The following is a 23030-nucleotide window of genomic DNA, read 5'->3' on the forward strand; positions in this document are numbered from 1 at the left end:
AATATACACATGTATTCTACATTAGTTTCATAACCTGGCCTAGGATTCAGAAACCACCTAGGCAGTCATCAAATCAACATACAACTGCACACTGTGAATAAAGTTTTAGGAAAAAAAATGCTTTAAACTTTCAGACGGCATCACCAGACCACACTGACACTGAATATCTCTATCACCAAAAGCAAGTCACGGATGTGAATTTCTAAATTCTTGAGAGCTAGAGTTGGCATAGCCCCATCAAGCAATCAGACTTGACGCTGACAAGTTTTCCTCCCACTCAGGACTAGCCATGGGTGTAAAATGCAGCCCCGCTGCGACCATTTCCAGTCTCATTTAAAACATAATCATGATGTTTTCATGTTGACTAGATTCCCATTGGGAGGAAAGCATCAACAACAGCCAACAGCCCCTGTTGGGAGACAGCTTGGGAGGTGCTGGGGCAGCGGCAGAAGAGAGGGCGCAGGGAGCTGAGCCCAGCCAGGCACAGAGCCCAGCCCTGCAGCCTCTGCTCTCCCCCGGGACCCTAGCAGGCTCCGGCCAGGGCTAAAATTGCTCCGTGTTGCAATGCTGGAGACACAGAGCCCAAACCTTGTGATAAATGAATAAGGAGGGAAAGGGTTGCCACTGCATAAACCAGAAGGTTTTTTAATTGGGCTTCTTTGTCTTTTGAATCTTAGAAACAGCATTATAACAACTTCTGTTTAAAGAGACAGAGTTTAGTTGTGAAATTCAAGCACTTTTGAAAGCATAAAAGTAGTAATAGCTTTGAGGTTTTTTTCAGTACAGCTTTTAGCTTTTTTTCCTGTATGACCTATCCACAGGGTAGAAAAGAAAGAAATGGCAGAGAGCAAACATCAGATCAAGTTTTGATCGTAATTTGTGATTGCATAACTTCACTGTTTAAATAACTTTCCTTTAAACGTAGTCTCCTTTAAGCCTATAAATCTAGTATGCAACTTAGCCATAACTGGCTTAACTGGATTATCAATAACCAGACGCAAAGACTGCTTGTTAATCAGTATTCTGACTCTTGAATTTACTTAGATAAATGATTTCATTCACATGAGTACATACATGTTACCATATACATACACCTTTTTTATATATATCTCTCTCTCAATCAAACTATGCATATATAATGGAATATAGCTGAAAGATTAATCTATACTGGACTGCATGAATCCAGATGCACGGAAGTTCATACCTATGAAGCTAACTTCTTAAATGTAATCTCTGTTGCTTTTAGTCACGAGGGCATTGTTCAACGGACCTATCCATAGACACTCTATATATCAATAAAATAATAAAGAATTGACTCATTAAGCAAAATACTTAAGAGATCAAGATTAAGACCCACACAAATAAATTGTAATGTAACATTAAATGTTGCTCAATTAAAAGTAAGAAGTAAAATGCAAATGGGAATGTAATAGTTAAGGTTCCGACAGCCACGTTAACTGAGATGTGTGGTGTATCTTGTAATCCCTACTGGATAGTTTGTAATGAAAAATCATATATTATTCAACATAATTACCAGGGGAAAAACAAGACTGGAAACCAAAAAGATGTGCTGTACTCTGAAGTTAATAATTCCTTTGAGACAATGTTTGTTCGTTTGTTTTTTTTTTAAATATGTAATATTATTTGACAGTATTACAAATGTTATTATTATACAAATACATACAAGCTTGTGTACACAGACGCATAAGTTAATGGGGTTGAAATTTCAATACATAACTTTTCTTAAGTATCAGTAGCAAATTATAACCCAAAATAATGAACGGGCCCATTGATACCTCTTTGTTTCGGAAGAAACAAACGCGGGGTCTATTTACTGCACTTTCTAATTTTCTTAGCCTCAGCATAATCACATTTTAAATACTGACGGAGGCAATCGGTTGTGCACTCTAATGTTATAATAATACCCTAGTGGACAGCAGGTTAATATTGATTAACATCATTAATAAATAAAAAAATGTAATACATTTAGCTGTAAAATACTAATTATACTTAGCACATAGTCCACAGTGCTTCTGAACTCTCCAAGTGCTGTACAATCAACCACTTGCCTACCAGTGAGAGACGGAGAACTGAGAGAGGGGGAACTATTAGCTGCTTTATTAACAGAAGGAAGCTGAAGGAAAGGAGGGCCAGGTCGTGGATAAAGTTTTTTGAAACACTCAGGGTACACCTATGTGGGCTAGCCTAGAGGCAGCATGGCCATGTTCATATGGGTGTACCTCTGCATTTCAGTTCAGAGCAGGGTCACATCAGGTGAGCATCAGTGGCTCTTCACTCCAAGGAATGAGACTGGAAGTAGCTGGCGGTAACAAAAAGCCCAGAAATGCGTGTAATGCACCTCCTCAGCACCAAATGCCTTGTTCTACAGACCCACTGCTTGGGTCCTCACTACCAGGTGATGCATGCACAGCTGGTGGGATCCTGCTGGAGCTGGGAAGTGCTGCACTGATGCAATCACACCGAAGATCCCTGGCCAGCCCTCTGCCATGCACACTCCCCTGCTTACACACCTTCTCTTAATCTTCCCTGACTCTGGCCCCCCACAGCCACCTTGGCAAGGGATTAAGGAGCTTCCTGCGCTCTTCGCTAATCCAGCACAAGCAGTCATCAGTAAACAGCATCTGCTCTCCCAGTCCTCGGGACAGAGTGGCACTTGGAGAAGGGACAAGTGGGACACGAAGACAAGCTTGCTCTCCACACAGGGCTGTAAAGACTGAGGTAACCAGTTTGGCTCCAAGTGACCACATCATGGAACCAACCCTCAGCCCCTTGACTCAGAGCTCCTCAGGAGGGAGACTACTGTGTGCTCCTCCTCACTTATAACCAGGCTTGCCAGCAGCTAAGGGGAGCTGCCATGTCTCACTCTTGGTCCTGTAGTCATGGCTACATGTGGTGCCTGCAGCAGAAGATGAAAGGAGACCACTCTAACGGGAAGCTCCTTTCGGCAACAGTGATGCTTCACGCCAGGGGGAGAAAAAATGGTGGCGTTACAAAGTGGTGGGCTTCTCTGGGCATTGTATTGTTAAATATTCAGTGGGAATAATGGTGGGAAGGGCAGCACGGAGACAAGCATGAAGAAAAATATGTGCACAGGAATTGCAGTTATTTATTGTTTACTACACCCTGAACAAGCACAGTATTGTAAGCTGATTTTTTTTAAGAGATTCTGCAGGAATAACTTATCTAACTGGAAGGATAAAAGAAGCGCTTTATTTTGTCCGCATGAGCCTTTGGTGTGACTGTCAATAGCACCAAATGTAATCATTACTGGAGGGATAAACTACTTGTCTGCAACCTCACATAATTTTCAGATATGCTTCAAAACAGCTTCCTGCAGCATGCCAGGGAATAAATCAGTACTGGGAAACAAGAGAGCAGAGCAGAGCCTGTGTAACATTGCCTCTGCTGACAGCCACCTGCAAAAAAATCCTCCGGCTGGAGCACGGCGGCAGGCTTGCAGGGGACCTGCGGGTTACACTTCAGTTGTGGGTTTTACGTAGGTGAAAATTTCAGAGTGCCTGTTTAGGAGCACAGTTATTTCTCTCTACAGGCCTCAGGAAACTTCAAATCAAGTAAATAAAAAGGAAACAAATTATATTACCAGGATATCATGAAACATAATTATTTGTAAAGTGTTTTGAGATCATCTGGAGAAAATGTTACAGAAATATAAAGTTCTTCCTACTATCACAGCTATATAACAAGATCTTTTATTACTTTATGTTCTAAGTGACCAATATAGACAACTTTCTGACATTAAGACCAACACAAGCATTTACTTCTGTAAGATATAAGATATATATAATATATAAGAGACTTCAGGAAGATATAAGTTTATTTGCATACCACATACTAATGTTGGTCTGTCTCTGCAGGGCCATGAAACTGTTGTGCCTTTAACACTTTTCCTTGTGACTCATATTTGCTAATAACAACAGAGGGCTCTTTTGAGTTCTGGTTTTAGCAACAATGAGATGATTAGCAAGCACTTAATCAGAAGAAGGTGTTTTTTCTTCATTTCCTCAACATGCGAAGAAATTTTTGAGATGCAACAAACTGAAATAAACTGAGACTAAAGACAAAGTAGAAAAATGCGGGGCATCATTACAGTCATACATTTCTGTCAGCAGAAAAGTGGTTGGTAACCGGCCAGGCATCGGGATGCCTTGTCCCCTGAGCTAAGTTTGGACCAGACACCCACTTGATTTCCTGTCTGAGCGTCACGTTGCTGCTGGCTGCAGAAGGAATTCCAGTCACTCCTGATTAGAGAGAGACCAAACGCCCTTACTTTTAAAGAAAGGTGAAGACAGTACTCTGCTGAAAACATGCTTTTCAGCACCTCCCACCTTTCTTGGGATGCAGGAGCTGGGAAATTCACTCTTTCGGACTTCCCTGAAGCCTTCTCACTGCAGAAATTGTATTTGAGGGGCAGCAGTAATAGACAATTTGAAGACGTTATCCTCCCCTCTGCAGATGTTGACTCTCAAAAAAAATCTTATTGTTACATCCAAAGTCAAACTATCTACCTACAAAGCCGGAAAGACTGCAAAGTGAAACATCTGAGAGCTGGAAAAGGCTTGAATTAATGCTGTCTACGCAGTTTTGTCTTCCTTGTACATACTCTTTATGATACATGACTTAATTGCACAACGACATGCCATACTTCTACCCTTCTTGTAGTAGTTATGGAATACTCCTTATTATCTTCTTCATGCAATGTCTTTTTTTGTTACACCTTATCTAAATAGCCCAAACGCTTAAAAACAGGGATTTCCTTCTGACTATGCCTGTGGTACTCTCCTCATAGAATCTCGATGTTCTACAAATGTTGAGAAATTTAATTTTACAAGATCCCCCAGGAGAGAAAGTAACAGTGTAACCCTCATTTTAACAGTGATCACTTAAGGCATCATGAGATCAATGCCAAAACCTGTTGGCTGTCTCCTAAATTTGGAGTTCTATCTTGAGACACCAGGACAGTGACATCTTTCTGGAGAGCTCAGCAATTCTCTCTCTTCAAAGAGCAATACATGCACTTTCAGGTCCTTATGTGACTATTTTGAACTAATGCAGAGGGTCACAGATGTTCCCCTTTGACACTCAGGAAATAAACAAAAGCTGGATGTGACTTTGCAAGTTTTGCACAGAAATCCTATAGCCGAAGCAAGGATAAAATCCAATTATCTAGGACTGCACTCAGTTTCTCTAGTCATAAGAAACTTTCATTTTTCCCTGCTATTTCCTGCCACATTTACACCTTGCTGAAGTACTACAAAAAACATCCTCACAGAATTTGGGCTTTTTGGAGATTGATGTCCTACTCATGTGCTGAATGAGGCAGAGATCTTGCGGCAAACCTAGCATGCGATCCTATAATTAGAGATAGCACCGTAAGAAAAACAGGACCATTTCTATTAGCCAATAACTTAACTCAGTTTTGGCTACTCCAGGATGACTTGCAAAATCAAATAAAATTTCCAGAATACTTCCAGCTGCAAAGCATGATCTAAGTTTAGACAACAGGCACAGTACTTCCCTTCGATTCAATCATTTAAGGTTAGGTTTCCTATTCAGTTTCGATTTCTAGCTACAATCAGCACTCATCCATTTCACAGACAGGCTCAGCAGATCTCAGTTTTATCTTTCTGGCCTCTCCAACCAACTGAAACTGCCCAGTCGCCAACAAGGAGGACCTGACATGGAGGAGCAGTGCAGAAATGATGCTGCTAAAACCGAGCAGAAATTACAACTGCCAGTAAACATGAGTAACCAAAAATAAAAATTGATTTTGACAGTTGATTTTCAGTAGAAATAAAAATAAATTCTACCAAGACTCCTCGGAGGAGACTGTCCTAACCACAAGGTATATGACATTCTGGCTGGTTTGATGCTATTTCGCTTCACATAAATACATAAAAAAAAAAATTTCATTGAACCACAAGGAGAGTCCAAGAAGGATTTTTATAACATCCTAGTCAGGGCACTCAGTTGGGAAATGGAAGCTCTTGGTTCCACATCATGCTCCAAAAAATGTTTAATTTGTTTTCCAGACACTGAAGCAGCTTCAAACGAAGAACGCTGCCGCAAAACGCTGGGACAGGGGCAGGGGAGGTGAAGGTATCCAGCTCCCAGAAGGAAACTCATTTCCTGCTAGTTTGGGTATTTGTTTCCTATAGCAGAGGCAGGAACAACCCCCCCAACCCATAACTATGACAAGTACTTTGCCAGCTAAGCTGCTAGAGCAGCTCCCCAAGGCTCTGGTGCACCTTGATTCAATGAAGACTGAATCAATCCCTTCATTTACACTGCTTTTGAAATGCACTACCACTATGGAAATCCTTTTTCTCTTTCTTTTATGACTCTGTTTCCCATTTCAGTTCGATATGAATCAAAAGAGCTTTCAGTTTGGTGGCCAGGCCGAAAAACAAATTATCTGAGCAGCTCCAATCATAATAGCTATATATAAGACAGGGCAGGCTTAATTCAGCCCCCTGAATTTGAATGCCTGATTTGCATCTTTTAACTTTTAGCTCATTTTTCATTGTATTGTATGTTCTCCTAGTCATGTAAAGAACACAACGTATTTCCTTATAGGCAGAGAAGTCAGCAGGATTTGGACCTCCACAGTCATAACAGACCTCCTCTGTGCAAGCTAAAGGGATAACCGGTAGCAGCGGTAGCAGGCTATCATTCCTGGAGTAGGAACTAACAGACAGCGATAAAGAAACTCACAGACAGGTTCAGTTATTTGTAAATAGCTGATAGTTTAAATGTCAATGCCTTGGACAGGGCTGACTGGGAACCAGCTCCAGCTCTCATTACTTGCTGGCACCATTACAGTACTTTCTTGAACGATTTCTCTGTGTGAAAACCGTCATGAAGCTCTTGGGTGCTCAAAATTAATTGGTCCAACGAGCAATTCTTGACACTGTTGAACCTGTTTCTTTACGTCTTGTTCTCCTCTAACGCTGATCCAGTTGTAGAGGCAGCTTGACTAGAAAAGACAACCTATACTCACCCAAAGCCAGGAACACTAACCTCTGTCGTTAGAGTAATGAAACACAGAACAGGCTTTTTTTGATTTACATGGAGTTGCTCTATTAGCTTCAGGAGAAGTATATGATTTTACAACTTTTTTCATCCAGGCTTATTGCTATCTTATTGTGCAACTGCAGACCACACTTGTACCATTCTAGGGGAAAAAATAAAATTGGACTCATCAGCACGCCAACTGGGCATCAGGTTGGCAAAGCATGTGCCACGGCAGGGCTTGCTGGGGTCAACTGGCCAGCCCTTAGAGATAAATGAGATCTGAGGCAGGGGATCTTGAGCTAGAGCCAGAAGCCTGTTAGCTGCAGAAAACATTAGGCGAGCTGGGGATCTTGAACTCTGGATAAAGGGAATGGACACCTCCAGGTCTTTTTTCTTCTCATCACTTCAGTCTCTGATTGGAGTAAGGAATTTTTTGGTGTCTCCAAGCTTTTTGTAAAAACAAACCCTGAACTCACATGTCGGCCAACTAATACCTGGGTGTATGTGAATCTATAGGGTATGTGTGTTTATAAGTAGAGTGTGTTCATAACTATTTATCCTTGTATACACACAGAGAAATCCTATACACACACATACAAATTATGTACAGAAAGGAGGTGTATCTGCGTGCATGTGAATATATATTGGTCACTTTTAATTCAGCCCAGTGCCTGTGCCAACCTGCACTTCCACATCTGAGTCAACGATTTCAGGTACCTTTAGGGAAACAGAGATACAGCAACTCAGATTCAGTCATGCAGATGAACTGCATGTGCTGCAAATGCAAAGGAATGCTAGTCTTCTGGAACAGCTACTGACTGTTGCATATCTGTACGACAAAAAATTACAGGTAGTCATAGTTAAAGTAAAGAAGTACCCACCCATTCAGGAGTATGAAGGTTTTGCTGATCCAGCACGGTTCCATAAGTGGGAATAATCACCTGGTTCAGTTCCAAGACTGAAAATAAACATAAAAAATTAAAACATTTTAGCATTTTGTGTGGTAGGAGGTTTTTTTCTTTTAATTTTATTAATGGTTTGTGGAGAAGCCACATTCAAGTAACATTCACTCTATAACAGGAATGATTTTCACATAACCTAATAATACACCTACAAGTTCAATGTGTATTGATGCCCCTGTGACTCCTCACCCATTTCCCCAATACCTGTTAAAAACCAACAACCTGCAAACTGAATTGCTTTCCTGAAAATACAGCATAAAATAAAAATGATCTTGTGAAGTATGCTACTCCATGATACCATTATCAAGCACACTAGGAAAACTGGCCACCAGATCAAGCACTGGGTAACACAAATTCATCCTAATAAAGCTGCTGGAAATAAGTTACAGAAGCTCTACAATTGCTGCAAGGTATTGGTTTTAGTTTCTTAACAAATATTTTTGGGTCTTAAGAAGAAGTCAGATAACATCCTGAGGCTGAAGATAACATCAAGTGGCTGAAGAGAGAAGGCTGCTTTCTGCTTATGCATGGCAGGCAGATGGACCCCATATGCTATTTTTAGATCCTTAAAATAGAGAGGTGTCTTAGCCAAGTCGGTCCTGCACTGAGGTCATGGATATTAATGGTACCTAAATGCCAGTGTTGTCTGAAAAGGCTAGACTCAACTTGTAAAAAAATACCACAATTCTAAAAGAAAATCTCCAAACTCTAAAATAATCTAATCTATAGTACTCTTAGAAGGATAGCTAAACACCCATTAGATACCATGCCAGGACAAACATAACTGACATGCCTGGTTTTGGTTTTTTTTTTGGCTTAAAAACTTCATTGATACGTGGCCAAATTCTCAAGAATTTTAAAGAAGCTTTTTTTCACTGATGATGCTCATTTATACCAGCTGAAGATATGTCAAAACACTTAGAAACAGAGCACAACAAGACCGCTCTTTACAAATCAACAGAATTCTCTCATGGCCTCCAAGCAGCTGAATCCTCTGGTTTAAATACTCTTTCATAGATTTTCGTAGGGACTTCATTCCAGATGTTGAGCTGTCAGTTTCCAGATCTCTACTGTGGTGATTGTGTGTGCTCTAGGGAGGAGACAAAAGCAAGTCCATGAATTTTTCCATCAACATCGCTTCAGAAATATTTGAGTCATAACCCAAAGGTTGGCCCAGTTGAATAATCAAAGTCCGTGAGCTCTCAAAAACATTAACATCTTTAGAAATGTTTCCCAGCATTTAAAAAAAGAGCAGGAAAATGTGGACTAGTGCAGCACACAAACATCACATGCTGAGACCATAATATGAGGACTCAAAAAACATGAGCACATCTCAGCAGCTACTGCGACTGCTGTATATGCACATCATTATATTTTAATGGGTTCAGCTCAGACTAGTGTGAGAAGGGCAAATACATATCCTTGATGTCAGTGTAATGGGCATCAGCCTACATTCCTTAGGGCATTCTTTATTCTCTGTCTGGACACAAAGATATCCAGATACAAAGTGCTTCTGAAAGCCCACAGAAGAGGGAATGTCTCTGCCCACATATAATGGGCAGGGTGAAGAAGAAATATAACCATCTTGCTTTGAAATATAAACATCTGCTCTGAAACTCTGTGTGCCATGACATGAAACAAGCAGATGTGGACACAGACACAAAGACTTCTGCCAGCCACTGAACTGCAGTAATGAGAATCATGAGTTAAAATGGCCTTTTTGCTAAGTCCTCATGACGTGTAACTACATACCTCTCACTAGTGAAGTCTAGAAATCCCTTCAGCCAGAACTGAAGAGAAGAGGGACACGTGGCTTTCACAGCAGGAAGGATAACTTCAGTTCTCCCAAATCCTGATGGATCTGGGGCTGGCCAGGAATAACCTCCGACAAAATGTATATGACTACAATTTGCTTCTGCCTCAGTGTCTCTGGCCAGCATATCTTTCCCATGATATGGTGTCATGCACACTTTATCATTTAATCAATATTTATCATCTTAATACATTTTAACTTGAAATACCACTCAGTACAGTCCCTGGACCATTGATCCAATGAAAGGACTCATGCAAAAGGGACCTGCCACTCTCACTTCTTCTGGGACATCAGCCCAGAACTCCTCTCAAATTAAATACAGATTAATGTTTCTGTGAAGCCAAAAATACAGAGCCTTGATGCTACCTGAATGTGTACTTAGGTCAGATTTGTTGTAGCAGTGGTTTGCAAGGACAGCTGTGCTAATTTGTACAGTTTTTAGCTGGAAGAGACCCTTCTAGTCTCTCAGAGAGACAGAAATGGTACGTGCAAAAACTCAGCTTTGCCAGAAAAAGCTGCACCCACACAAAGTGCTTTTCCTACCCACAAAATCACTTCATGTATTTCTTCCACTTCCCCGCCAGCATTATAGTAAAGTCAGTTTGAAGTAGGGAGGACAAGAAAGAAAACTGCAGCACAAAAATTTGGGGCTGGACATCAGGAAAAACTTTCTAACAGTGAGAACAGTAGAAGAAACTGCCTGGGGAGGCAGATGAGGTCTTGTGAGGTCTTCAACATCAGAGATGCTTCAGTGCAGATTAATTAAGTAAGCTGGAACAATCTAGGCCAAGTTGAATCAGACATGAACTTTAGGCCTAGATGAGCTTTTGAGGTGCTTTCCAGACCCAGTTTCCTCTGAGTGTACGTCTGGCCATAGCGTTCTCATAGTTATGGCCAAAAAAGACCACCGTGCTGACATTTCACACTAAAATAATATTCCTGCTTACCTCTTTCTTCTTCAGAGGGATTATCACTCCTGTTAATGTTTGGGTCAGAGCTTACATCAAGTGTAGATGCTTATGTTCTACCACTTAGCCAAGTAAAGCAAAGAAGGTGGAAGGGAGCAAAGAAATCTACTGGATTTGTGTTGGCATGTTGATTTTAATTGACTGATACATCAAGTTCTACCTTCAAGCAATCCTGCCAACATGTTCTTTTGTCAGAATACGTTATCAAATTTCTTTGAATGATAATCACAGATTTTGAGTTCCTGCTCAGTGGTACCAGCTGGTCTTTGATCTAGTCCTTACAAAAGATGCTGTAAAAATTTTAAGTACTGAATCCATGCATGCTACTTTACAAGAACATCTCAGTGGTATCTGAGCTGCCAATATATCCATGGTATTTCCAGCTGCCTGGAGATCATTCTGCAATCCAGGACACTGAATTGCACTGTCAGTATTTCACACCTTACCTCAAATATACTTATGCAGAAGTATCATGAAGTCTATGTTAATCCCATGCTGCTCCTTTACAACCTGTGTACCTCCCATACTTTGGGCCAGGCCATGGGAGATGAATCCTGCTGTTGATTCTACCAGTAGTTTGTTTTATAAGTTTTCTCTATGGCTCTGCTTTCTCACAAGTTGGCCAGCTTTTCTGACTGGATTGAATAAAGATCCTAAAATACCTTGAGAACCAATGTAAAATGTCCAGTCTTTCCATTAGTTAATTGATATTGACAGTGAATGGTTTTGGAAGTTCAATGATCTTCCCATTGAATAATTCAATTTTTAAAGGCTTTCATGAACATTACTAGCAGCAATTTCTACCTGTTGCTATGGCAGAGGTGAGAGGCTATGACACACTGATAGGCATGGAAGCTGCTCTCCCTTTGGAATAAATATAAAGAAGAATTAAAACTTTCCTTGGGAGTCTGAATAGTGAAATAATAGAAGCTGCCCAAAGCACAGGCAGTAGGGATGAAACAGTCTTCTTTAGACTGTAAATTAAGAGGCCTGAGAATGGAAAAAAAGCGGTATCCAGAAGTGAAAAGAAAGATGCTGTCCAAAAAAATATTAATGACAAGAAAACCACAAAGATACTGGATAAGCTGATGTCTGAAAAGACCACTGGGCTTGGCTCTATAAGCAGGACATTGCCAAACATGCCTGAAGTTGCCAAACTCTTTGTGCCAAACAAATTCTTGGCTATCATTGATTTCCTCTCTAATGGAAATAATCAAAGGTGAAAAAGGGCAGCAGCACTCTTTAAGCTTGTTAATCACCTACCTAAGCCAAACTAATTATTCTGAGAAACCAAAAAAGGTTTTACAACACCAAACTCATAATATCTGGTACTTCAGTCCCCTCAACAGACCCGTGAGACATTGCAAAGGACAAGATCTCAGCCCTGGCACTGAACACGGTACCTCATGAGCAATCATGAACGTAAAGGTGGGAAGCGATGTCTGGGATCCCCCACGGTCCCCAGGCATTGCTGCTTTGCTATAGATATCATATCACCCCCCACTTCCCCCAGAGTATTATGTACTGATTGTCTGTCACAGGAGTTTTAAGAAGTCTAAGTCCCAAATCCTGTTCTTACAGGGGGGGAAATAAATTAATAGAATATTGTGCTCTCCTAAGTACAAAACTGATGCGCTCAAGAATATATGCTCAGCCCCTCAGTGGTATTTGCCTGCTGCATAGGGTATCTCCTCCATAAGCAGGGAAGTTTACAGTACGGTTACAGAAAACGAGTCGATGCAACGCCAGACTGCAGTGCTGGGGCACGTCAACTCATCTGCATTACCTGGCTGCACGCACAATGCTGTCCCACAGCAAATGCAGGTGGAAAGCATGGGAGGAAAGGGTGCAGGCATTTACTGAAGCAGACCACTGAATAGATGGTGTGCTTCAAACCCACACTCTAGTGTAGCTCACAGCACTGCCCTTGTGTAGCTGTGCCTTAGACAGCAACCTTCACTGCATATAAAAATGTAAAAACATAGACACACTCATGTCTTTTAGACCCAAATAGATTACGAAGAAAATTAATATAATAACAAAATATTTCACTGACTGGAAAACATCAGGAAATATTTACACGCAATTTTTATCTGAATCGACATTCCCCAAAATGTTTGTTTGACAGCCCTGTCACCTCATTAGAAGAGAAAAAATACTCATTCGTAAAGTCTATTTGTCCTAAGGAAAATCAAATGAAAAGATCATATCAGGTTTGCCACGGTGAGGTTCAGAGTACTGGACTGAGTCAGATTGTTCCCATCTGCTGGGATAAAGCAGAAGATGCAAAGATGGTGGGCTTTGCCCAGATACTGCTTTCTAAGTAGAGCTGATCCTGCATCACGCAGCTCCTCAGAAAACAGACCAACATTGTGGTAGTGTCTCCTCATCTTGGCAGGCTGCAGTCGTGCTAGCAGATCGGTTTCGTGATACCATCATGCATGGCACCCAAAAGGCGACCAAGCAAAAAGCCCTACCTCACAGGTACTGTCTCAGAAGCCACGAGGAAGCACGAGATAAAATATTCGATATGAACTGAGGCCTGGAATAAATGAAAACTACTCTGAAGCCCATCATCTAATCAAGTCAAATTACTTTCACCTTATTTCATAAAAAAGAACAAACTACTGCTGTCTGGAATAAAACTAATGTTTCGGAGAGATTCATCTTCTCAAAAACGATGAGTATTGACACATCCAAGACAGGGTAGCACGTGAGGAACTGGCAATCACTGTCTGTATCAAAATTGAGGAAATAATAATGAGGGGAGACCATCATTTTCAGGTGAATAAGTCTGAAGATCTGGAGTCATTCCTGAATACCAGCTGGGGACTGCAGTAAAGCCACTGTCCTAAAAAGGACTTTATGTAGATGGCAGCTTCCTTAAGAACGTCTAGCCCTCCATCTCTTGGTCCAAAAATAATACAATTATAGTACTGAAGTATAAGATTCTGTCTTGGCTTTTGAGGAGAGAAGGGAGGGAAGATGGGGATAAATTTATGCCATGTTGTTTTAAATGCCCCAGAAGATCAAAAAGGCAGAGAACTGATAATACAAAGGAGTTTCCCTACTGAGCAAAGATTTTTTCCAAATCTTAACACTTACCCAGAAAGTGAAGATATTGTTATAAACATGACTATAAGCTCTGGGGCTATGAACAAAAAAAACTTTGAATACATGCTATTTAGACTAGACAAAACAACTTCTTCCCTTCCTGTTAATTTATATCAGATTATATATAAAAATATATATAAAAATATATATTAATTATATATAGAAAATTACTATATTAAGATATATTTTTATATGTACATATATATATAAGTTATAAATTAATATAATAGTTATTACTAAAAATATCCTATCAGAATAGATCACAACCTGTTTTAAGGGCTGATGATACAACAAATATTTTTTTCAGTTCAATGTAAACTATTCAAGCCATACGTAATACTTGCTGAAATCTGAAGTGCAGTAAGACCATTACACAAGTCAAATTTTTGTGGAAACAGAAACTGTTGGACTGATACACTGCTTTTTTACAGCCACAACCTCTTTTGCTGGTGCAGAGTATTTTTCTATTGTAGTTTATTTCATATGTTCAGTTCATTGCATAGGAGTACTCTCAGAGCTAAGAAACTATTTAGGAGTTGGAAAAGCAAGACTATGTATTGTCCTTTTTATATCTATGAATCAAAGAAAGAAAGAGACAGTGAGATCCACACTTCTAAAACAAAATTGATCAAGGCCGTTAACTTTCTTGAGCTACTTCCTTTGTTAAAAAAATCAGTTTTAAATGTGAAATATCCTTGATGGTCTTGAGCCTTATATATCAAGCCACATGTAAAATAGTTTTGTTTAATCACCTAAACAATTTTAAATTGCTCCTTGCTAGGTGGAGACATTATTATTGGGATCTTTTTGATGGTTAAAGGTCTGTCTGGGTTGAAGTGACTTTTCCAGACTAGCCCTTCTCTGGGATACAGCCTCACCTCCACTCACTTATGTGGGCAGCCATTCTGATCACAAATTATCAACGGTTTCACCTCATTCCACCAAAATACTATTGGCTTGCACTTAGTAGCATTAATTTCTTTAAGTTCAGTTATTTATTGGAATGTGTTTAAATTAGTTTTATTTTATACCTGTAGGCCTTATTTGAAGAATATATGCTACTATATCCAATATTCTTCCCTTTTCAAAAAGTTATGTACTTGAAGTGAAATTTAATTATTTTTATAACAAACTATAATTTATAACCTATTGTTTATAGTTAATAAGAGATCTATACAGCTGCCTTCCTTGTGAAAGTCTTGTTCTCTTCTTATGGTCGCCTGCAGTCTTACAGCATGTGAGAAAACTGATGACAATTACTAATGCCAAAATGGTTTTGCAAGCTGTCAATAAATTACGTTCTTTGTGCACTCACACAGAGCAGATCTGCAGGTATCGTCAACCCAAAACCTAATCTATGCCACATAATAAGAAAATCATTGATTTTCATTTCAGATGCCCAAGCATACCCAATATGAAGCTACAGATGCTGTTGAATCATGAAGGAAGTGAAATGGCTGTCTTGGAAGATGATTCTTTCTTGTTTGAAAGACTATTCTTTCCACTAAGTTATCTTCTCTTACAGCTGTGCAAACAAAGGATTGGGAACATGTGGTATGACTTTCAAAAATAAATACTCTTTCATGACTAACCCTAAACAGGAAAACATTCAGTTTGGAATATAATACAGAGCATTGCTAGTCTAACACTCCATGTCGTGAAACAGCCAGCTCAGAGTTGGGGTAGCTTACCAAAAATAATAAAGTAATTAGCAGGCAGTTATAGAACAAAAAATTAGACTTTGTGGAAATGATTCTGCTGATAGCAGTGCCTAAATATTTAAGAAGCACTGAGTTGGAAGGTTTAAGGGGCTCAGTAACCAAACTGTCAAACAGTTCTTATGTGTTTAGAGCTCAAAGTGGGACACTTGCCCAAAACCTGTGGCAAAAATCCTAAATCATTTCAATGAATGAGACCTGGACTAGACCCAACCTCAGTTTCGAAAACAAACACTGGGCTAATGACTTTTTAGTTACAATTCTGTGAATCCAGAGTAATCCGCAGAAATGCAAATGCTGGCTCCTGGTTTTCACTGCTGCAATGCACGCCAGAACCAACCTGTCTGCATCCAGTCTGCACAGCAGACACCAGTTGACTGTAAATCACTGCCGAAATTCAGTTGCTAATTAGACTACTCTAAATGCCTTCTCTGAAGCTAAACAATTTACCCACCTTCATCTGCAATGGCTGTCAGAAAGAATTATTTTGGCTCTCATCTGTCAATAGGCAATATATAGATACAGAAACAACTTTTGGTTTTACAATGTATTAACATGCCTACCTGCTATAATTTTAAACAATATTTGGTATGCTTTTTTCTCATACACTGAATGCATACATGTCAAATAGCTAGCGAGTTTGTCAGAGTATAAAATAATAGAATAAACTGATTAAGTCAGGAAGGCTTCAGACTGGTAATCTTTTCAGGCATTAATCTCAGGTTGGAATATGGGCTTGAATCATTCTCTCTTCCCTACATATACCTTCTTATAATCTATTAAGCAATTTAAATATATTAAAATGATGCAACAAATGAGCCTTCTTAAATTTTTCAATTAAGGGCTGCTTTGTTTTGATTGTATATGGAATCAGGTAGAAAACTGCTGTAATGTTGACTGTCAAATCAGCCTGTTCCATTATTGATTCAAACTATGTCACATTGTTACATACTGAAGCACACACACATTCATACTTTATTTCTTTCACTTTTAACAATAGTGCAAACATTGTAATTCCTGCTGTCAAAAATGCAAGTTCTTAGTTTCTCGGGTTAAGAAAAATAACTACCTCAGTCCCATTAAAAACGTAAAACATAAGGGATCAGCTGGGTCACTGAGTCCAGCAGCAGCTTACAGACAACTCTGATTTTTAGTTTTGTCAGTAGGTTCTGAGAGAAAATTGTCTTTACTTGGAACAATCTGTTTAAGTCTGAAAAAGGGACAGGCTGCTGTTTTTTCTCTTGCAGTGAATATAATCCAGGTGGCAGGGAATGAAATCCACTAATTCTAAAAACCCAAAGGGCATTAGGACAGAAGGTGTTAGGCATATAAAGTTACAGATAAATTCCTGCTGAGGTATTCAGAAGCGTCCAAGCAGATTGACAGTTTTTATGCCAAATTATATCAAACACAGCGTATGGCCATTAGTGACCAGAATCAATCCATCAATTTCATTAATCAGTCCATCAATTTCATTAACTACAAGTTAATGTTTCCCTTGCTTAATAAATTATTTTAAATGCAAAATGTTTTAGAAATGTACTTTCTTCTTATGTACACAGCATATTTAAGATAACTAATAAACATTTTGGTATGTTGTTTTTCTCTGCGGTTAATTGATTCTACTTACCAACAAAAGGCATTTAAATACAAATTCAGAGTAAATAGTTATTATCTAGTAGATAAGAAAGAAGTCATTCAACAACAAATTAAAAATTAGAGTAAGCGTGCATTGAGCTATATACCTGCTGAAATGAGTGGAATTAAAGAAAGGATGCAGGCACCTAAAGCAGGATTTGGGAGTAACCCAAACATTCAGGTCCAGAAGTACAAACCAAACCAGCGGCTGTGCAGATGCCGGCTAACAGGAGCCTCCCTGCCTCACTGGCACCACGGGCATTTCCCCTGGGCATCACCAGGGACCAGGCTGGGTGTAGCCCCTGTGGCGCCCTCAGCAATGTCATTATTCAGCAGAACACAATGGTGTTACTGTCTTAGCTGCTCTATCAATCCACAAGAAAAACCTCTTTCTCTTAGAAAGTCTTTGAAATAAAAATTCGAAACATGACTCAAAACTGTATACAGGTTACTGCTTATTACAACCTGTAAACTAAATCACTAACTTCAATCATTCCACTTTGGTTGATACTGCTCTATGTGGTAGAATCTGGTTTTCAGGGCTCTTAAAAAAAATAGAGATTTATAGTCAAATGTGGCAAGTGAGCAGATCAATAAGACTTCAAACTCAAACTCACAAACACTGAAATAGTGCTGTTCAAGACTGCCTGTCATCACCAATGCTTATTTTAAAGAAAACAAAGGAAGGGATTGGATTCTGGTCTTCCCATTTCAGAATTGGTTCTATACTACGTAAAAGGTAAAAGGTACACAGTGATACCACTTGATCTAGCGCAGGAGATGCTGGTGGATTTTAAAGCAAAGGAAGTAATTTTTCATTATAAAGCCCAAATTGTTATTCTTTTTTCTTCAGGACCCCACCTCCTTTTGTATACAAGATAGGGTTGCAATGAGGATGAGTCCAGGTTTGGTTAAGGAGGAGGACTTGTCCATCTAGACCTTTAACTTGTTTTTGCAAAAGATGTATTGGATATAGAGACTGCAGGAAGATTGAAAGGAAGAAAAATTTTCTGATTGTCGAAGAATTTGCCTTCAGCCTTGGAGAAGTAGAGTAAGCCCCGGCTTTGGCATCTAATACACGTGATGTTGAGCAAGCTGCTTGAACAAAGTGTTGCCCAGCTTTCCACAGCAGAGTTTTCAAGCTAACTGCCCAGGCTGTTACAGCCGGGAAGCTCAGCACTTTTACAGCAGAGCTGGGCATTTGTCACTAAGTTAGCTGGAGAAGTGCAGTACTTGGAATAGCAAGATTGGGAAATGCTCTTATTTCTGAAAAAATCAGTCCCAAAACATTTGTGATTGGTGAGCATTTTTTGGACAACTTTGTATAAACACAGAGAATTTATCAGCCATAATCCCAGAATGCTGTTAATATCTGATTGCACAAAAGTGCTTGAAAACGAATTATTTTCTTGCGGGCCTCCAGTAGATGTGTTCCAGGGAGGCCTGCCGGTGGGATGTGGGTTTCTCTGTTCAGCGCCTTGTCTTTGCACACCCCATTCAGGAGTGTTTTACATTCCCCACATCTTATCACTTCAGCAGCCTGCATTCCTGTCACAGGGGTCTGGATTCCTGAAACTCCAGCTCTCCCTCAAAAGGGACTTAGGCAACCTGACACTCACATCCCTGTTGGATACAGTGCTCAGATGTGGTAAAAGCATGATAGAAACACAGAGGAGGAAAGGAATGAAAATGTATGCTGTGCAAGGCTTGGATAATTTGAGTTAAACAAGGCTTGGAGCCATGCTGTTAATGAGGAAGATAAAAAGAAATCTGGAATTACTACCAGTTTACTGAATGAGGCAGTGGACTTAAGAGGAAAAAAAGAATGGTATGATTGTGTAATTAAAAACTGTAACATGCATGCAAAGAAATGGCAGGAAAATTGAAGTTAATGCTGACATTGCCCAACTTCTAAGTGCTTGACTTCACAACCTTAATGTTAACATTTTTTAGACATAATATATAATTAGCTGCAGCCAATTAGGGATGCTATGGCTCCTGTTGGTAACTGGTAATATTTACATTTAAATATGGAGAACGATTACTGCTGGCTGCATTGTATTATTTAATTATACAGTCAGTTTAGAAATGAAATTATATCTGAAGCATTTGAGAGATTCCCTTGAGCAGAAGTGATGGAACAATTATTACTGCAATTTGTCATGAGGAAACTTTGCTGAAAGTCTAGAATTTCACCTAATCAGACAATTTGATTAGTGGTCCATGTCTAGGAGCATTCTATGCTGCTGATGAGCAATTTCAAAATGCACTGTAAGAAAAGTAATCATAATAACTATGGACACTTTTCCTTAGCAACTTGTGTATCAAATTTATTAAGTTTTAAAAGTCAGTTTAGAATAATGTAATTAGTGTAAATTCAGTACCATGATAGGAAAAAAAAACAAAAACAGTCTGTGTTTTAGCTTATTGCAATCACTATGAATAAAAAGTTCTGGATTCTGCTGACAATTCACTTCATGATGCCCAGCAACTACAGCCGGGCAAGGTCTGACAGCTTCGTGCCAAACAGCTGTGGCTTTGAAGACACAGAGGTTTCTAAATTACTTTCTGGGAAAAGAGGCATTAACAAGAAGAATGCATGTGTGCACACAGCTTTCTAGTAACAGTAATGTGGGCACACTGATGGAAAATAAGAACATGCTCTCTCTGCCTGGCATTGAAAAGTCCACTATAAAACTAAAGAAAAATAAATAGATGCATGTGAAAGTACCAACTCAAGAAACTTACACACAGACACATCTGGAAAATTTGAAAGCAATAAAACCAAACTCCAGAGTTATCACAAACACTTTTCCCTGGACTTTGAGAACTTGGAAGTAGAAGGAGGTAAGATCTCAACAGTCATTACAGTCCTCTTACAAGACAAAGAAGGAAAAATGCAGTGGATTCCTTTGGAGAGAGAATGTGGCACTGAAGATCCTGGTTAGTTGACATGAATGCACAGATCAGGCATTGCACATTTACCAGACCAAGCCTTGAGCTTAGGCAGGGTTCACTACAAGCTTTCCAAGGTAACGCCACCATCAGACCACACCTTTGGCTGCAATCAGCCTCTTGTTGGGATGGGTGATCTGTGATCTGGCGTGTGAGCCTGACTGGTGGCTTGTCCTATCTATCAGGTGTAAGAAGGAAACCCACAACTTGGCTGTGGTCATCCGGCTGCAGGCCTAAGTGCTAGCTAGCTCCTGGCTTTTGTCCTTGGACAGGCTGCCTGCTCCCAGTCCTCAGCTTTATCTTATAATGGAGTCTTTGGCCTACAGCTTGCCTTCTGTTCGTGTTCTTGCCTTGCCTTTTGACTGTAAGGCTGTTCACCGGTTTTGCATAAGGTCAGTGATTTTTAAGAAACAAGAGTGTGTCTGCAGCCAAAGAAGAACAAGGGCACATAAGAACACAAGAATGTACTTATGGATCATCTCAGTGGTCCATCTAGCACAGCCTTCTGTACCCAAGCGTGGCCAATGGTGCACTGGGTCAAAACCGCCATTCAACGTTCTGAAGTGTAAGATGAGGGCACAGAGGCAGTGAGGCTCCCAAGGTATACGATCAGACAGAAGCGGTATCTTTTTCTTTTAGATCATCTCATGGATTTTTAATTCATTAATTTCGCTCTGCATCTTTTGAACCTGCAACTGTTGCTTACACTTCTTGGCACTGGGAAGAGTGAGGAGCAGTAAGTTTTGATTCCCTTCCACTCCATGAGGTGGCACAGTAGAAATCTTCTCAGATGTATTACGTATTACTACACACTCTGAGGCAGACCCCGCAGATATCCGAGGAAAAGTATCAACAGTGCTGCCCATGGGATAGCGAGAGCTTTTTGAATGCTTGATGTGCAACGATATTAATAATGTATTGGGTATCTAGATATTATGTCACCCTAAGGTTTGTGCTTATTGGCAACACATATAGAAGGATCACTCCTTGGGTAATGTCACACTTCAGATTTCAGCACGGTCACCCACCACCGTTGTGAATAGGTCTTTCAGAGTGGGAACAGTGAAGGCAGCTTTAGACCAACTGAAGTAAGGACATGATAGTCTGGTGTAAAGTGCCATTTCTAGATTTCTCTAACAATTGTTGCACCTTCCTAGAAGATTAGCCATCCTAGAGTGAGTAAATTCAGTCTAAGAACTTGTCAGGAAAGAATGCAGGTGAATTTTAAAGTACAAGTCTCCTTTTGATTGGCACATAGCATAAAAATGTGGAAAATATAGGTATTTTGATAGCTTTTCTCAGGAGGAAACAAAAAGAAGTCAGGACTATACACTAATGACACTGATGAAAAATTACTGGCTTTGAATCTTAGATACCATTCAGCTATAACAAAACCAAGCAGCAAGAATAATAAGGAGGAAAAAGCCAAACAGAAATTCTCTTGTTTTCCTCCTGTCTCACTTAAACCACAGTGTAATTCCATGAAATCTTAAAAAAAAAAAAAAAAAAACAACACAAAAGAGGACATGCAAGCTTTGCTCTGGAAGATGCAAGCTTTGCTCTGGAAAGCATGGAAAGACATTTTACTTTGGTGTCTATAAGGAGTCCTGCTAAACTGTTTTACGATGTTATGAACATACCAGATGGCAGCTACACAGGAACAACCATAGGGCTTGCTCATTTCATACATTACAGATCTTTACAAGAGTACAACCAGTGCAGAGAGACCCAGCCATACCCCTCTTCACAAACTCATTTCCACTGAGATTCTAATCCATTTCTTCAAAACTGTGGAAGTGAGAGGATGTAAAACATTGGGTTTCAGATGAAAAAAACAAAGCAGCCTCTACAGAGTTGTTTTTCAGTTAAGCTTAGGCAAGATTGCTCATTATAATAGTAGGAAAAAAGCAAGTGTAATGGGCTGTTAGGAGGCTAGTCATAAACCCTTGATATTGGCTATGCTGAGTTTTGTTGTATTTTTAAGAGGAAACCACAGCGGCTTTACTGCAGATTCTATTTTTTGTGTGGAGGGGACGAAAAATGACCTTTCGAAATGTGTGAATCCAGCTCACAGACTGTAAGGCAAGAAGGTACCAATGAAGTCACCCAGTCTGATCCCTGTAACACAAGCCAGCGGGTTTCACATTCTATCTCTTGTGTCACCTCCAACTTCTGGCTGAAGGCGAATAAATTTCTCAGTTCCAAAGATTTTACTGAATTGTAGACTGATAGAATGATATCAAGGAGATGTCTTAAAACAGTCAACAAATGAGGATCCAGTAAATCCATCAAGAAAATTTTCTCTTTACACCTTATCCTAAGTATGGACTTCACATATCAATAACTTGACACATGGACATACTCATTTATAACTCACTGAAAAACTACACAAGCTGTGAAAAAAACGCTGCAAGCAAACATACAGAAACAGCAGAATACAAAGACAAACCAATATCCACTTTCTCTATACTGTTTTTTTTAGGTCTAACTGTATTTATACACCAAAACTCACAGTGACATTATATTTAGAGCTGTAAGTTTAAATGCAAACTCCATTTTGGAGGGATTTAGCACTCAGTCCTTCTAACTGGTTATTAGTTTTTTTGAAAGTCCTTAGAGTAACAGGTTGATGGAGGTGTTGCAGCACACGAGTCAATCTGCTGCTCTCCCTTCACATGGTGGAGGTGGGACAGAGAAGGAGGAGGAGAAGAGGGCTTCAGGAGTAGCAAACACCAAAAAGAGACGGCAAGGAGGTGACAGTGTTAGTTGTGCCACCCATTCTGTAATGCGCACTGAGGGGACTGAGAGG

At 39.8% G+C, this 23030-nt stretch overlaps 1 protein-coding gene across 1 annotated transcript in view; it reads right to left on the reverse strand.

The window, feature by feature from the left end:
• The window catches only part of ANO6 (anoctamin 6), a gene marked incomplete at its 5' end in the record, with an annotated part of 75831 nt that overhangs the window by 39948 nt on the left and 12853 nt on the right, over nt 1-23030 (reverse strand). Inside the window, one exon of the mRNA XM_082309135.1 lies at nt 7935-8011. Within this exon, the coding sequence (XP_082165261.1) occupies nt 7935-8011 (77 nt within the window). The remainder of the gene's footprint in view (nt 1-7934; nt 8012-23030) is intronic.

Source organism: Platalea leucorodia, assembly GCF_965183815.1.
Source record: "Platalea leucorodia genome assembly, chromosome: 4".
Classification (NCBI taxonomy): Eukaryota; Metazoa; Chordata; class Aves; order Pelecaniformes; family Threskiornithidae; genus Platalea; species Platalea leucorodia.